Source organism: Austrofundulus limnaeus, unplaced genomic scaffold, assembly GCF_001266775.1.
Source record: "Austrofundulus limnaeus strain Quisiro unplaced genomic scaffold, Austrofundulus_limnaeus-1.0 Scaffold115, whole genome shotgun sequence".
Classification (NCBI taxonomy): domain Eukaryota; kingdom Metazoa; phylum Chordata; class Actinopteri; order Cyprinodontiformes; family Rivulidae; genus Austrofundulus; species Austrofundulus limnaeus.
The window spans coordinates 624,069-640,203 of NW_013952517.1; the positions used below are offsets into that span (position 1 = coordinate 624,069).

The window sequence follows — 16,135 nt, forward strand, 5'->3', positions numbered from 1 at the left end:
ATATATAATAGTTGTTCACATTTCAAACTATTCAGCTCATGGTGGCTGTGTTGATATTTGGTTTAATGTTTTATCAAAATATTTACAATAAACAAAATATTTTCCTCTCACAAATATATTGAGCTACTTTTTGCTATAGATTTTAGCTCGTATTTTGTTCTTATCAGCTACCCTTTTCGTAGCCTTTAGCTACTTTATAGCCTTTTTAGCTAAACGTTTTGCTGCTTTTAGTTTGCATTTTGAAACCTTAACAAAAAGTCAACAGTAGCAAAATTATAACTAAAAGCTAATATGCTAAATACTAGCAAAAGGCTAAATGTAGCAAACAGATGGCTAAAAGTTGCAGTAACAAAACACTAAAAAAACAAAGCTGAAAGTGAATGTTTTGCATCTTTACATTCCTCTGAAAAATGTAGCAGTCATTCAGCAGCCTCATTTGTTTTCACAGAAAATACAATTTCTCTACTTCTGTTTAAGCCTTTAATGAATTTCCTGTTAGTAAAACAAGATTTATTGTTTTATTGTTAAATAAAGAGGCAGTGCAGTTTGTTTAACTTCACACCTTTAAAGTGACAGACACATCAGCTCTTGCCTTAAGCTGTTCAAACATAAACGTGTCTGTAACTTGGTCATTTGTACAGATACTGAGCTAAAGTTTGGTGTGATAGTAGCTGAGCACATACTTTGAGCTCTAATGGATCAAGTGACCTCTTTCATTTAAACTTTCATACGTTCCTGTTTCTCCTAATATAGACCATTCAACCAGAGTTGATCTAATACAGTAAACCGGTTGTTTACCGAGCAATGATACCTTTCCTTCGTGTGCACCGTAGTTCCACCTGTATCATATTCACCCAATGAATATCTTGTGTAAAACAAGTTTTTATTTCAGAGTTTCAATGTTTGCTCTCAACAAGGTTTAAAGTTGATAATCAGATGTTTAAAATGTTCACAAAGACCTGAGCTCAACTTCCCACCTGCTGCCCTGTGATGAAGTTATAATTCGAGCTGCATGCACCAAAGGATAGCCTTTTACTTATACTGTAATTTATCTGATTTTTTTTTGTTTATCATGAGCTCAGAAAAGGCTGAAGGGCTTTTGTTTCTGCATTCTTAGCCACAAATCCCATGTTTGTCACCCTGCACCTTTTAAAACCTGTCATTTATAGATTTTCTCATCAGTTGTTTCCCTTTATATCTTAGATATGAGGAGCTACAGGTCAAACAAAGACTTTCTTTCTACTGTTTGTCCTTCAGCAGATTTCCTGTGCAACTTCTGTAGTAAATCTGATGACATTATCCTCCTCCTGCAGATACAGGAGTTCTTTGACACTCGTGAAAAAAATAACTTTTTTTGTGAATGCAGTTGTGTGGCCTCTCAGTTAAAAAAAAGCTATATCATATAAAATTGTTGTCACAACCTGTAAAAAACATAGCTGGTGCAATATTACTTGGTTTATAGCTGTGATGTTTTAAAGCTAAATAACAGACTGCATATATTTATTTGTATCATCCAATTGTTTGAAATCAGTAAGCAGAAAGTTGTTTTTTTGTTTTGTGCAATATTGAGCACTGAGTGTGCAGCATCAATATGCTGTCAGTGACTTCTACAACAAGCTATGATTCAAACACCATAAGACTGCAGTGTACTTTAATTATTATGGGCTCAGAGAGGAACAGACTGCCTCCATGTGCTGCTGCATATGAACCACAGGATATTAATCAATAACTCACATAGCCCAAATTGTTGTTTCATTACAAAGTTCTTGTTTGTGAAGAAGTGCGTTTGTCCTCAGGTGGTTTTATTTTTCTGTAATGTAGGCACATCTATCACGACATGTGCGCAGGATCCCGTCTCTGTTTATCCGGCTTTGCGCACATGCATGTGTCAAAACAGGCCATGAGTAACACAGCCCAGGGCCAACAGTGTCTCTGTAGAGCACTCAGTGAAACACACACATACAAACACACACACACACACATGAGCAACGTGAAGTGACTTCACTCTTCACTTAACCCAAACTGTGACACAGGGGGCAATTAACATTTGGGAATACAGACTCAGTTGCACATGTGTTCAAATACACACACACACACACACACACACACACACACACACACACACACACACACAACGACAAACACTCAAGACATGCGTGCCAAATCACAAGCTTATATAGATAATATATGAGTGCCAGCTGAGAGGAGAGCCTCCCGGTGTGCTGTCTCCACTAAACCGTGTWTTATTTAGCGTTCAGTGGAGCGTGAAATTTTTCATATACCTCAAAGAAAAAGCAATCTTCCCATGCAAGARGTGAGCAAACATGGCTGAGAAATTGTAAGAAAGTTGAACAAAATAGAAAGGTGGGCAGCAGCCATGTTGCATTATCTCTGATGTGCTTCAGTTTTTTTTTCTTCTTTTCTTTTCTGCCATTACTTCAGTTTGCAAACTCCTCTTGGAAGTGTTGCAAATTCAGGCAAAGCTATGGAGCAGTTAGTTACACCTGTAGCTTTTTATTATTTTAATACTTGCAGCTAAAACGACAATAAAAGTGTAGTGATAAAGATCAGCAACCAGGATCAAGGCAGTTTTTTATGCAAAATTATAACAACATTAGATCTGGATGTCACTCAGCTGAATTTTAGGTCAAAATGTTACAATATTTTTATAGCATTTATCGAACTGTGTGCAACTTTTTACTGCTAACTGTCTATACCTAAGCTTTGTWTGTACAGTATATGAAATGAACAAAGCATTCACAGTCACTTAGGCTGATTTTCAGATTTGCCATGCATAATCATCAAACTGTATGTGTGAAACGATGTAATTATCTTTTCTATTAGCAAATTGAAGCGCTTTTTATGACTGATCCGCGGATACTTGCCTGAAGCAGCATTCTTTTAAACGTTATTCCAATTTCAGCACAGCTAAATACTGTTCAGTGCTAGCTGATGTGGCCTTTTGGATTGTTTGATGAAATGAACAGTTTGATGTTTCAGTTTGTTGGTCTAAAACTAGCGACACGCCTTAAATTATGTTGTCATCTTACTCAGTTTTCAATTTTGAACTTGCAAGATGAATGTCATTTGTATTAAGATGTCTGACATTTTGGTTGTAGCCTGCAAATTGTTGTCAGGTCCAACGTGTGTGCATCAGACAGACGGATACTGAAGAGCCGGCGGTGAGTCGTAGAGAGGAGCAGGCGAGCGCCATTATCGCTGAGGTTCAGAGTGACAGGCAGGAGAGGCTTGTTGAATCAATAGAGGAACTAACGACAGGAAGTTCTCTCAGCAGCTGCATGAATCCACTCTACCTGTTCTAGTTTCCTCAGAAAACATCTACATGTTTGATTATTGCTGCAGTCTATAGCGTTATTAAATAGAATAAAGCAAGGACAGGGAATAAATACATCAATAAAGAATTTTAAAACTGAAATGCTTCCAATAGAAATGGTGTAAAAACAAAACTATTACCTTGGACATTTGTATGTGCAGTGTAAGGTGGCATCTGAAGGTTATATTATTTCTCACTGTTTAATCCAGTTTATGTTTCACCTTCTAGTTTGTGAGTGGTGCGCCACACCCTGCAGTCAAACTCCAGGGAGTCTCTGCAGTGGAACAGCAGGTGAAGCCAGAAACAGATTACTGAATGATAGCATGAACGAGACTAAAAAATAAAAAATAAAAAATATATGAGAGACCAATAAATTGGTGAAAGAAAAAGACAGACTGAGTGCAGACAGGAGAGGGCTGCATGGAGCCTCAGAGGGACAAAAGTATAGGCTCATGTATATTGTTAAAATTGGTGGCAATGGCAGGACATAAATCAACTCGACAGTCTCTGTTTCAGAYCACACAATTCTAAAATATCCACCAAAACTGCAACTTTGGTTTCTCTGTGTCTGGAGAATGTAGGCCATTTCACAGTATTACGAAAGTCTGTTTTAGTTGTTCTGGTATTGCTTTTTTGTTACAAGATTATATCTTGACAGTGAGCTGGATTACTTTTCCTGAGCCTTTATGGATACTTCTAAATATACCGAGCATTTTATTTTACGTGGAAGGTCAATGAACTAAGTCCAGTCTATGTATTTATCTTCATCCAGGTCCATGTTGACATGTCTGTCATAGATTCTGTACACACACACACTACAAACACACCAAGTGTGTAGAGTGTGCTGATCCTCCAGATGGATGGGATGGCCTTGCCTGTACTGATCACTGCCTGGGGCTGGTTTTCCCCCCAGACCCCTCCWTCTCTTTGCATCAGCTATCTGTGATTAGACACAAGCCTCAGGGGGAAAGACACTCAGATACACTCACTTGCAGACAATCAGGAAGCATTTGGCCACACACATACACCAATTTCTACTTCAGTGATTGTATGGAGTCATAAATTATGAAGTGCAAAAAACTGACTTTTTACCTTCTGCCTTGTTCATTTTAAACCCATTTGTGGGACATGTGAATGATAGCTAATTAAATGTCAGTTATTGATGATAGGTAATTACCAGCATTATTCAAGATAGTTGGTTCATTTCATTAGATGACTAAACTTAGTCTTTTTATGGGTTTTTGTCTTTAGATAATGAGTATTGTGGGGTGGAACAGGGCAGAATGCTGTCAGCCTTCACAGACTAACAGAATGAATTATGAAAGGTTTTGCAATGCCTCCAATATAACATCCACAGACAGAAATCAATGACCTGGAATGGGACTCCTCCAGCAGCTGCTGTACACTTACAGCAGAGAGCATTTCTTTTTTTATCTAGGGAAATTCTGCCACAGGTTGGGATGCAATTTAATGGAAGAAAAATTTATTGGCTGGAAGAAACAGCCCCAACATGCTGCCTCATACTGAGACAGAAGCTATAAAATATAGCTTTGTTGCTTTTAATTCAATGAAAGGCAAAGCCTGAAGCACTTAGAATAGTTATGTGTCACMTCTACGAATCATTGTTCATACAACATTAGCATTGATTTCTTATTTTCATTGACTGGCAAATCTTTCTTTACCYTTCTCTATGAAATACAATGACAAATCCATTTAAAGATTTATTATTATCAACCTGTTAAACTTTAAGWTCCATTCTTCAGTTTTGTCTCAATGACCACTTGGAACATCTAAAGTACTAAAAAAAAGATCTTCATTCATCTTGTGGGTGAATTTTTCATCATAAAGCAATGAATTATAGAAGTTCCACAACTGAACAAACCCATCAACAGGAAGGTCACAAGAGATGTTTGAATTGATCTGAAATCTAACAGAATTGTTAATCTGACATTGCCTCCAGTCGAAAAAATATCAATGTATTAGTCTGTATACACAACCACCACCAATTTAAGAGACCTTTATTATCATTTTGAGCTATATACAGGTAATGCAGAACTTAATGAAAATAAACAATCATCCACCAAGACCATGGTGCATACAGGACAACACTAGCGTAACAGTACTGGAGAGACCAGGGAGTCTTTCTTCAAAACACCAAGATGTTCTTGACTATTTCCACAAAGAACCTGACAACTTTAATAGAGAGTGGTCACTCTATTTTCTCCTAAAGTTAATGACCATCGTTTGTTTTGCTCAGGGGTAAGTTGACCTTGCAGCAGCTGTTACACCTCTCTGTCAATGATCCATCACTGTTGTTGATGAAACCGAACACGAAGGTGTCATCAGCAAACTTGATGATGTGGGCCGAGCTGTGAATTGCTGCAGATGTTGCTGGACCTGTTTCTTTGGTTCTAGACAGACTAAAGTCTGTTGGTTTTCCTGGATCTTTCTGCAAAGGGAGATGTGTATATTTGCGTYTGTGTGTTTTCCAAATCTGCCTTCAAGGCTTCACAAGTTTTGGTACTTCCTGTAAATGTATACAGACCCTGTGAAAGTTTTGTTTATCATTACAATATCTAAGTCAGTGCATTAAAACTAACTTCATACTAAAAGAGCCTTCACTATGCCTGCACACTGTTTCTCACTTCTGTCAGTCCCAGACATTGGGGCAAGCTGACTGATGGTTGCTGTCAGAGGTAAGACCTCTCTGGTTCTCTCTGGTTGGAATTATGGTCTGATGGAGCATGCAATGGGTCGTTCAATCAACTTAGAATAAAACGACAGGTGGAAACCCTTTTCTCCCTGCACCATTACTTTAAAATTGTGGTTGTGCATTGCTGTGCTTCAGCATTAGCCCATTCATCACCTGGTAACACCTATTACTCCCTGACATCAGCTGTAGTCAAAATGTAGTCGCGCACACTCAACCAGTATTGGTTAAGACCCAATTTATAACACGAACCTTCGTGCCACCAGCTCTCAGGACCTTTAATCAAGAAGTTAATGGGCCGTTYTTAAAAACAGCAAAGAGGGAAAATGTCTTTCACCTGCTGTGCAAATAGGCTGCCAAAACATGAGAAACGTGCAACAATGATAAAAAGGTTTATTTTTGGTTTTTATTTTGCTCTGAATGGAGATGCAGCTAGTTTAAACTTCTTCACAAAAACATTGGACATAAAAATCTTTTAAAAACTGAATACGTCAGAGGTTGTGACTATTGTAAAAGGAACAAAGAGACGTTCTATTCAGTAATCTGCTTCAAGCTCACTGACCTTTGTCTAATTTTTGACATTTAGACTTTGGATCATTTGAGCTTTTGCTGGAATGGAAACTGGAACATTTGATGGCCCATGATCATCTAAAGTACAACTAACTAAATGTACTCAGGAGTGTGGTAAAATAATTGAAAGATTCAAGAAAAGAACAAGTATTTTTAATATATACATAAATACTAAATTAGCATACTTGTTAAATGCTTTCTGTCACTAATTGTTTAATTATTATGTGAAATAAATGAAGCTTCCAGAGGCTATCAGACTTGTTTTCTGGTCTGAAGGTAAAGTTGACATGACAGAGTCTGCTGTTGAGGGCAAATGCCACATTACCATTGTTAATTATTCTAAAGATGTCATGGCTTATTGCTCTCCTTCTGTCTCTTCTCACTACCTTTAACCTACTGGTGTTTTGTTTTGTTTTTCTCTTGTCTTTTACTAATAATGTAAACTCTTCTATTCTCTGTGCCTTTTCCACTCTCTGTTTCTCTCCTTCATTTGCACATGTTCCTTCACAAACAAACAGCTCCACCCACTCCATCTCCTTACTAACACCCCCTCCACCACCAGCACTGACTCTTGGACCATCTCATTCTCTCATCTCCCCTCCAGTACAAAGCTACGCTTGTTCATCCTGCCCTTGCTCTCCACCCTGAATGGCTGATCAAAGCTGGGCTTCGCAGGCCTCCATGACAGCCTTTAAAGCCGTTCCAGTCCTGTTGTTCAAGCCATGAAATATTTACCAAGTGCAAGCACCTGTGCATGTGTACAGAATGTGCATGTATGAGTTAAAGCTGGCTTAGGCTTGCTTTGATGTCTATTTATTTAGAAAATGAGAAATTATTTCCCTTCTATGCTAACACTGTATATTTTGTTCATTTTTATTTAAAATAGGATGAAGAAAGAAGCTGCTAAAATAATAGCTGTGTAATAAAACACTAAAGTCTTGATGTTGTACCAGCTGTTTCAGCCAATGCCATCTACAAAAATGAGTATTGGAACATGAAACTTGAGCAAAATTCAGCAACAAGTACCTGATTTGGCTATTGTCTATGCTTGAACTAAAGATTAGTAGATACTGGCAACATGCGTGTGTACAAAATGGCCATTTGTGAGTTAGAATTGGGTTACATTGCCAATTAAATTTTTCTTTTTATGCAAGTCCAGTAAGTTGTCTTTATACACCACATTAAACTGAACATTTTGTCTTTGGAACTTGAGCAGTACCATGTAGCCATCACAGTTTCAGCTCACACTCACACTGCCAGACTTTCATTTGCACCATATTTAAGGAACCAGTTAGGATTAGCAACACTTATTTGCTCACTTAGTCAAGCCAATAGAGTTAAGTAGCTGAACAGAGCCAAGGATAAGCATCGGGAGACTGGTGAAAAATGGAAATGGACAGTTAAATATTTTTTTCAAATACCTCTAGTGTATTCTTCTAAACACATTTTCTTCACTTGTCTGGAAAACATTAAGATGACAGCACTAAAACACATGGGGAGAGACATCCACTTATTTATTTATAGAAATCTCATTAAGTATAACTGTTTGACAATTGTCGAGCATCACTGTGAGCTGGTGCACGGATTTCAGAACAGCATTATGTTCTTTTCTTTTGTAAGGAAGTTCCTGGACCTTATAGGCTGAGCACGATTATTAGAGAATATGCCCAGCCCTTGTTGAAGTTGCCCCTAATAATCTTATAATGTAATATTATTTGATTATTGTGTTTAACAATTCCCTATAAATACAGTTAAAGAACAGTGGTTTGACAACATGTGACGCACCTTTCTGGTTTACGATCACTGATCACAGTTCCATGTCCTGGAGCCTTTGAGTGGTTTTTCTACTCTACTTAATCATCACAGTTCCATGTGGTTGCTCTTCATTAGCCTGGTTAGGACCACCATGTGTGTATCTGTGTGTGTATGCATGAGGCTTACATCCTCGGAACATCTTGCCACGCGTGTACATCTATATCTGTTCAGGAAGTATGTGTTTACAGCGCTGAAGCCGCAGATCTTTGGGGCCATCTGGGAAACTGGCTGCTGTAATTAAATTTGATATGAAGGAAAGGATGGTTGGGGGGGGGGGGTCTAGCACAAAGTGGTGAGACAAGAAGAGGAAGAAGCACAAGGAGAGACAGAGGAAGAGGAGGTGAGAAACTCTAGATGGGATGAGGCTGAATAAATTTAGCAATGGAGGGAAGTGGTTCATGTAAGGCACACTCACTCCAGATGAAAAGCAACGTTTTGCAGAGGGCTACTCTGCCAAAATGTCTGTTAATCCAACTGATGCTGAGAAAACTTGTGCAAGAAACTCAGCAGCTATGTTAAATGGGTGTGTTGTTTCAGTGTGTTTTTGTGCTTTAAATCCAACTCGTGCTTTTATTGTGTGTCCTGCTGTGAGAGGGAGGAAGCGATTTACTGGAAGCTACTATTCTTCACAGCAGTAATAGAACGGCATGCAGATCAGCTCACCTGTCTATTGAAATGATTATAGATTTCTTAGCTCAAGCTCTAAACTGTCTAATGAAAGGCAATTATGGGATGAAGTAAATCCTTTGTGAGTCACCAAAACTAACGGCTCAGCATTTATTTCATTTTCAGTGACTAAAATAGCCTTTAATGTAGTTTATTTTTTCTTTTTGTTCAGGTTGCCTCCCTGGGCGTGACAACCTTCACCCTGTGCGCTCTGTGCATCGACCGCTTCCGTGCCGCCACCAACGTCCAGATGTACTACGAGATGATAGAGAACTGCACATCTACAACCGCAAAGCTAGCCGTCATCTGGATCGGCGCCCTCCTCTTGGCGCTCCCAGAACTRCTCATTCGACAGCTGGTGACAGAAGACATGGGAATCCCAGACGAGCCTCCGGTTGAACGGTGTATTATCAGGATTTCCACTTCCCTTCCTGACATGCTCTACGTGTTGGGCCTGACCTACGAGGGAGCTCGGCTGTGGTGGTGCTTCGGCTGCTACTTTTGCCTCCCGACCCTCTTCACCATCGGGTGCTCATTGGTGACGGCGCGCAAGATCCGGCACGCAGAGCAGGCCAGCGTGCGCAGCAATAAGAAGCAGATCAGGCTAGAGAGCCAGATGAACTGCACCGTCGTGGCGCTGGCAATCGTCTACGGTGCATGTGTGGTACCGGAGAACATCTGCAACATCGTCTCTGCGTACATGGCTGCCGGCGTTCCCGAGCAAACCATGTCCATCCTTCACCTTCTCTCCCAGCTGCTGCTGTTCTGTCGGGCCGCCGTGACACCGGCACTGCTGCTTCTGTTGTGCCGCCCCCTGGGCAGGGCCTTCCTGGACTGCTGCTGCTGCTGCTGCTGCAATCACGCGCCGTCCTCGGCCACGGCCAGCGACGATAATGAACATGAGTGTACCACGGAACTGGTGCTGTCCCCGTTCAGCACCATCCGCAGGGAGCTGAGTAACTACACACCCGCTGGCTCCAACTGCTGAACTGACAGTCCTGATCAGGGATCAGATTTTACTGGCTGGATATTTGCCTCTGGCTAGTGTTTTTATTCTCTGCTAGGAGAGATTTGCCTTACCTAGTTCACTTTAACTTCACTTGTGCACTCGTTAAAAAAAAATGAGACACCAAAAAAAGCCCTCATCAGCCATCGGCTCTACATCTTCACCTTTATTTTCCAAGACCTTTAGGAAAATCTTTTCACTTGTGGCCAGGAGTGCTATTTAAGCAGGAATGCATATTTTTAGCAATCCTGCCTGAAACCATTTTAAGACTAAACRATCCCTCTATAAGGGTTTGTATGCCAAACAGTAAGAAACAGCTGGTCTGATCAAAAATGAACCAGATTCTGAAAAAGAAAATATTTATTCTGTAAAATGACTGTACAGAATGTGAATCAGTAAGCGCAGTTTGTCAAAGAATTCCAAGATAAACGTCCTGCCGTCATGAGTAATATTCATTTTTGAGGAAACCCTGCACTATTTAGAATAAGGGAGAAAAAATCAATATTAATCAACTTCAAATTGTGCCACTTAAGGGAACGATTAACTATTGTGTGTGATTTCATGTTAACCAAGATACAGCATCCAGCGAAACATGTGGCCTCACACTGCCAGTAGAAGTACACAACCGTGTTTACAGACCACATCAGCTGCAAACGTACAGCTTCAACAGTATAATGYTGCACCTATGGGAACAAAGCTTACAATAATTAAAGCAGCGTAATGCATCTCAAAGGTTTGAGAGTTTACAAAAGAAAACTGTGGACAGGAAAACGCTTAGGTCTGTGTCTCAGAAATAACTGGAGCTGGTCTCAGACTGCTACATACGCTGACATAATGGGATTAAAAGGTTTTTAATGAACTAATTGAAGCTGAATTAGAGTTGAGAGACACCAAATGGAATCAAGTGAAACACCACAAATTGAACTGAATGAAGTGAATATGGATGGAGTGGTTATTATTAGCAATTAACTGAAAGGGATGGACAGAAGTAAAGAGGGATCTGCACTACACTGTTGTATTGTGTAACGCCTTACACTTTMGGGGGTGGGGGTTGTATATATACTGTGCACTGTCTTTGGTGCTCTTATGATGAATGCATTGTGAAGAACAAATCCATAGGTTCGACTTAGAGCCACAAGAAGCTCAGACYCATTGTTTGTTTCAGGTCAAGAAGACAGATTACAGTCATCTGTGACTCAAAAATCTGTAAACAGTGGAAAGATTAAATYAGAAAAAGCAATTCTTCATTGAGCTTCCACACACAGCTGAAGAAAACTAGCCTTAATTTAGATTAAGTACTACTTAGTAGCACTTTATTCTACAATCATTATTGATGTTTAAAGTCACAGGTAGCTTAGTTTTACATTTTATTACAGCATTACAAAAATTTATTCACTGGTTAATTTATTATTGCAATAATTACTTAGACAAATATTACACTGTAAATACAAGACCATCAAAGACATGTAAATATACGATAAATTATATATTTATACCAATGAATTCAGTATGAATACAAAACATAGTTGTAAATTATTTACCATTTCTGAACTGTAAAATAAAGTGCTACTTAAAGCAAGACCGTAACTGGGCTCCTCTCCATTAATAAAAGGACCAATCAGCATTTTTAGTTAAATGGTGCCTCTGACACTAGCTTTATAACTGCTCAACTATGTCATTTCAAACTTGTTGCATCACTGGAGGCTAAAAATGAGCTGTTTGTCTGTTTAAATCAAGGCCTTGTAGATTTTACTGGTAAATCTACTACTGTATTATCAAGAACCAAAAGCTCAACTGGCATTGCAGCAGGAGAGTGGGACTTTTACACCATTTAAAAACATGAACTGTGTTTGAATTATTCACTCATTAATAAGTGTCACTACAAAGGGAAATGTCAGGTGATTTTTTGGTTCACTGTCCAGAGTCGCATTGATTCAAACCATTAAAAAGCCTCATCTTCTCAGGATAACARTCTTTGTGTTCCTTTTATATTTAACACATATGTCTTCACTTTAATTGAAAACCATTTTTCTCTTTAACATATTGTTTAACAACTTTTGATGTGTTTAAATTTTACCCAGAATGCAATGCAGTCACCAGTAGTCCATGATTTAGTATGTAGAAGTTGTACTATACATGAATATCAATAGACCATCATGCACTGCTCTGGGTCAAAACGGCATGCTAATGCTAATATCTGCAGCTTATTACAGGCTCATTAAAAAGCCTAAACAGATTAATTCCCTCAGTGTCTCAACAAAGGTGACCGTCTCCTTTCTGACAGATGAAATAAATTGAGAAAATATTTTAAAAACCCTGTAAAGCTTAACAAAAATATTAAGTAGGTCCTCTGGATGGGTCCTGTAAAGCATGTTTTACTGTAAGTCTAAACAGTAAATATAAAAAGTGGGTTTTGCTACATTTGTACTTATACTGAAGCCTTTTATTTACACGTATAGTTATCCCAGCTACAATACTTGTTTAAGGAGACACAGATCAACTAATAAGTGTATCTGTGTCCTAAAATAATCTGTGATGTGACATTTATTACAACTTAGTCAAMAACTAAAATGGCTTAATTATGCTTTTTTATTTAAGATCTAGGCATGAATCTAGCTGTTTCCTGTTAAAGTTTATGTGGTATGTAATGGTAAATACCCAGCACATAATTATGACGTTACTTCACTCAAGTAGATGCAAAAGTCAGTGGCTACCCCAGTCTTTAACTTAGACCTCTGAATAGTACACTATTAAGACAGTGAACAGTTCAAACACAGTTTTTTGACTTCTAAAGCCCTTTGCAGTTTCATTATTTAGCTTTGAAACAGAACCAAGGATGTGTTTTTCACAGTGCATACATTTACAAGTGTATTGTACTGTAAAACTTTTTTCTTACGCCTGCTGATCATACCTGGGTCAAAGGAGGGTCAAATCAAAATGTTATGTATTGCGTTGGAAATGTTTGAAATTGGACAGAAAACCTGAAAGAACTGACTCAAACTGTGCAATTATTTCTGGATTACTAAAGTGGTGAACTCTGTCATGACCCAGGTTTGATGTTCATCGGTTTACTGTATATTCCTTGCATAGAAATCTGCACTGCCAAACACCTTTTCTCTGTCTGTTTCTTGCGCTCTTGTGGTAGTAGCACTCTATCTCTGGGAGCCTCTCTCAGCACGGAAGCCAGCTTACTTTTAGCCTCATCGTTACGAAGACGAATCATAAATCTGCRGCCACCCTTTGGCTCTGATGAACTCTGCATAATGAGCTCGAAGAGATCTGGGTGGATATAGCCTGTGGTTGGTGCTGCCTGCCGTTCATCACGTTAATTGCTGAGATTTGTCAGGTAGCAGCATTGKAACACAACACCCTGCAGCCTGTTGGACGAGGCTTTTTGTTACAATCACTATCAGTGTCATTATTGAGAGCTAATGCGCAAACCCCACCTGGGGTCTCAGTGTTTACAGCACAACACTGGCGCTGTGGAACTGGTTACTATTATACATGTTTTTATACCTTAACTCGTTTTTCAAAATCAAATTAATTGAGTCCCGATGAGACTAATGCAAACTGGCTTCTGATTGCTTCTTTTCTGCATCTTTCTGGAAGTATAGCTCATAAATGGCTCAGTGTGTAGTAATGTGGTTAAAATATTGATGAAGTGAATCTTGTTAATCAGTGAGATGTTTCTTCAGATCTTTATGATTATCCCTCCTCACTCTGAGCTCAGTGTGTTTGTATTTGATACCTGAACATGTAAGCACACAACCACTGTTGTCTCCAAGTCTAGTCACTGGTTTCTAAATAGCTTTTTATATAGCCAAAAAAATCATCCTTTTGTTTATCGAAGAACTTTATCTTGAAAACTGTATATTAAAATCCTAAATGTGCTGCAGTGGAAGGGGTTTTGTGGTTTGTGCAGCTAAGACCAAAAAGAGTGCAGCTTTTAAGGATGAATCATCTGGATTTTTTTCCCCACTTCTTCATAAATATAAATTAAAAAATGTAATTATTGCAATGCCAAAGTAATTCTTATAGGGATATTGCAAAAARGTTTTAATTTTTGCAGGCAGTATGATTGCAATGATGGGTAAACGAAGTACAATATTCTTAAAGTGGTTTACCAGCTTACTATTAAAGAAAATTTGAAGATAAACCTATCTGAGATATTACAGAAGACTTGATAGCTGACAGCTAAAAGACATCTTTAACAAATTGCTAAATTARCTCAAACCATTTCTATCAGTCAAACTCGGAAATCAAAAGTATCTAAAACTCACTACCATATATTTAATATTCTCCARTTGACTGAACCTGCAAACAGCAGGTCAAAGAGCCTGCTCTACCTGCTTCAGTGTTTAGATCGCTTCTGCAAACTTTCTCATCAATAATGAAGAATAAACCACAGGTGATGGCATAAATATCTGAAATAAAGTTGGAATCAAAGCTTTCTGACAAGTTCCAGAAGAAAAGAAATTGTTTTGTATTTATATGATGGTTTACAATCCAATTAAGAAAACAAACTGGGTTATTTAAAGCTATTATCCTGGTAAACAATGTCAAATACTTACAAAAATTTACTGCAAAAAAAAGTTTCTTTCTACTCAAAACATTTTTCAGACAAAAGAAGGTTTGGAGAACAATRAAAAGATTGGGGTAATTTTCATGACATTTATTAAGCTCTAATTGGTTCAGATGTGAACAAACATATTTACGTGCAGTTTTCCAAAGGTTTGAGGCATTAGGTAAATAAATGACTCAAAAGTTCTGGAAATAAAAACTTGGCTTGAATAAAATCCTGTTAACAATGAAGATCTGGTACTTATAGTTGTAGTAATKTGAGTTTTGGCCTATATTCAAGAGACAAAGTGTTTCATTTAACTTCAGAAAAATAAATAATTTTCTTTTAGTGCTTTCTTGTAGGCTTTATTCATCAGTTTTGAAATGAGACTGACACATTTTTTCTTTTTTTTTTTTCTTTTTTTTTTACCTCAGAGTCCTCAGAATACAACATCCGTTGATGGAAATAGACGCAACTAAAAATGAACAGTTAAAAATAGCCCAAACAGAAACTAATCTTTTWGCTTGAATCTGTAAACCTCAAACAGAAAAAAAGGGTGTCAGTGAAGCTGAGGACTTGTGAAGCTATTATGTGAAGGAGAAAATAGGATGTGGTTGTCATTAGTGTTAAATCACATCGGTAACAAAGCACTGAAGTACTGAGCCTAACCTGTGCCAGGTGAGGTCTCAAACTGGACACTGTGGACTTTCTCCACGGTTTATTGATCTGATTCACTTTGCAGAAAAGAGGTGTGGATTAAAGATAACTGATATGACACACACCCTATCAACTCCTGTAAAAAGAGATCTAAAGTCCCCTTCACACTTGACGACCTGTTACACTTTCCACAATCTACACAACCTAATAGAACAAGACTGGTTGCAGCAAATTTGGTRAACTCCTAAAGGCAGTGCTATGTAATAAGCACACAAATTGTTTTTTCTCAGCAATTTTCCTCACCATGTTCTGTRTGTCTTACCTTATCTGACTGAATCAGGATGTACGGGTATCATGTCTACATTTAGTTGGTTTAACCTTCTTATTATCTCACTCAGCCTATAGACATAAGCCTACAGGTCCATGCAGACTCCACTATGTGGATACTCTGTCACCATGCTCCCCTCAAACTCCATGCAGGAACCCAATATCCTGCCACCATGATGATAAACCACTATGACCTTGCTGCAAAAGTTTGGTGCACGCTCAAAACCATTGTGGACCCCTCACACTTAATTGGGAGCCTACTGCTAAAGACCACCCACGTTCTGGCTCCTCTATTGTTGTAATGAAGTCATCATTCAGTCTGAATGGGGACTAAAGCAAAGATTAATAAAACAAATTTAAAGACTTGTTAAAAACAAGTGTTTTTTTCTTTTTGTTAAATCTTAGCCAAAGTATGCCAGAGGTTTTATTAGGACCTAATACTGAAAATTAACTTCACTTTGGACTCAACTAATACAGTACAGATAGTAT

At 38.4% G+C, this 16,135-nt stretch overlaps 1 protein-coding gene across 1 annotated transcript in view; it reads left to right on the top strand.

Moving 5' to 3' along the window:
* Positions 1-13,999, top strand: part of gpr37b (G protein-coupled receptor 37b) — a 15,743-nt gene extending 1,744 nt beyond the window's left edge. Inside the window, exon 2 of the mRNA XM_014014476.1 lies at positions 9,268-13,999. Coding sequence (XP_013869930.1) covers positions 9,268-10,083 — 816 coding nt within the window. The 3' untranslated portion in view covers positions 10,084-13,999. The remainder of the gene's footprint in view (positions 1-9,267) is intronic.
* The last annotated feature ends 2,136 nt before the right edge of the window (positions 14,000-16,135 follow it).